The 968-nt window shown below is 58.7% G+C and overlaps 1 protein-coding gene across 1 annotated transcript in view; it reads left to right on the plus strand.

Moving 5' to 3' along the window:
- Positions 1-2: 2 nt before the first annotated feature.
- NECAP2 (NECAP endocytosis associated 2) overlaps positions 3-968 on the plus strand; it is a gene marked incomplete at its 5' end in the record, with an annotated part of 4011 nt that continues 3045 nt past the window's right edge. Inside the window, 2 exons of the mRNA XM_005428244.2 lie at positions 3-54; positions 134-238. Coding sequence (XP_005428301.1) covers positions 3-54; positions 134-238 — 157 coding nt within the window. The remainder of the gene's footprint in view (positions 55-133; positions 239-968) is intronic.

Consider the following 968-nt stretch of genomic DNA (forward strand, 5'->3'; position numbering starts at 1 on the left):
GGATCACGGCCAAGGGCAGCACGGCCTTCATCAAGCTGGAGGACAAGAGCTCGGGTGAGGGGGATCGCGGGGCTCCAGGCGAGCAGCGCTGCAGGCCGGGCCCGGCGTTACCCGGCCCCTTGCTGTGTTCCAGGAGAGCTCTTTGCCCAGGCTCCTGTGGAGCAGTTCCCCGGCATCGCTGTGGAGGGCGTGACGGACTCCAGCCGATACTTTGTCATCCGGATTGAAGATGGGAACGGTGCGTCCCGCACACCGCGGACCCCGCAGAGCCATTGCTGCTCCTGTTCGGGAAGGATTCCTGCTTCCCGTGGCGGAATGTTCCCTGCGCGGGGGCAGAGGGAGGAGCTACCTCCCTCCCACGGCTCTGACCTTGGCCAGGAACAAAAACACTTGGGTTTGAATGCTCAGCGTTGGCAGGAGGATGCAGGAACACCCCCCTGCTGCCAGTTAATTAACAAGATGTTTGTACTGTGCAGCCAAGGAGGTCAAACACCTGGAGATGCCTTTGGAGAAGGGAAGGCTCTGGGGTGACCTAATTGTCGCCTAAAGTGGCTCCAGGAGGTCTGGAGAGGGAGTGGGGATAAGGGCTGGAGGGACAGGACACAGGGAATGGCATCCCTGGAAGGGATGGAAGGGGCTTTGAGCTACCTGGGATAGTGGAAGGTGTCCCTGGCCATGGAATGGGATTGGATGGGATTAAAGTCCTTCCAACCCAAACCATTCTTGGATTCTGTGATCCCCAGTCCCGTAGCTCAGTCTCCAATGTCCCAGCTCCCTCTGGAGGCATTGCCAGGCACCGGGCTGTGCAGGATGGAGTATTCCATCCCATCTCCGTTTCCATCTCCATTTCCATCCCCATTTCCATCCCCATTCCCATCCCCATTTCCATCCCCATTTCCATCCCCATTTCCATCCCCATTTCCATCCCCATTTCCATCCCCTCCCATCCCCATTTCTCCATCCCCATT

The sequence above is a fragment of the Geospiza fortis genome, unplaced genomic scaffold (assembly GCF_000277835.1).
Source record: "Geospiza fortis unplaced genomic scaffold, GeoFor_1.0 scaffold4, whole genome shotgun sequence".
NCBI lineage: Eukaryota > Metazoa > Chordata > Aves > Passeriformes > Thraupidae > Geospiza > Geospiza fortis.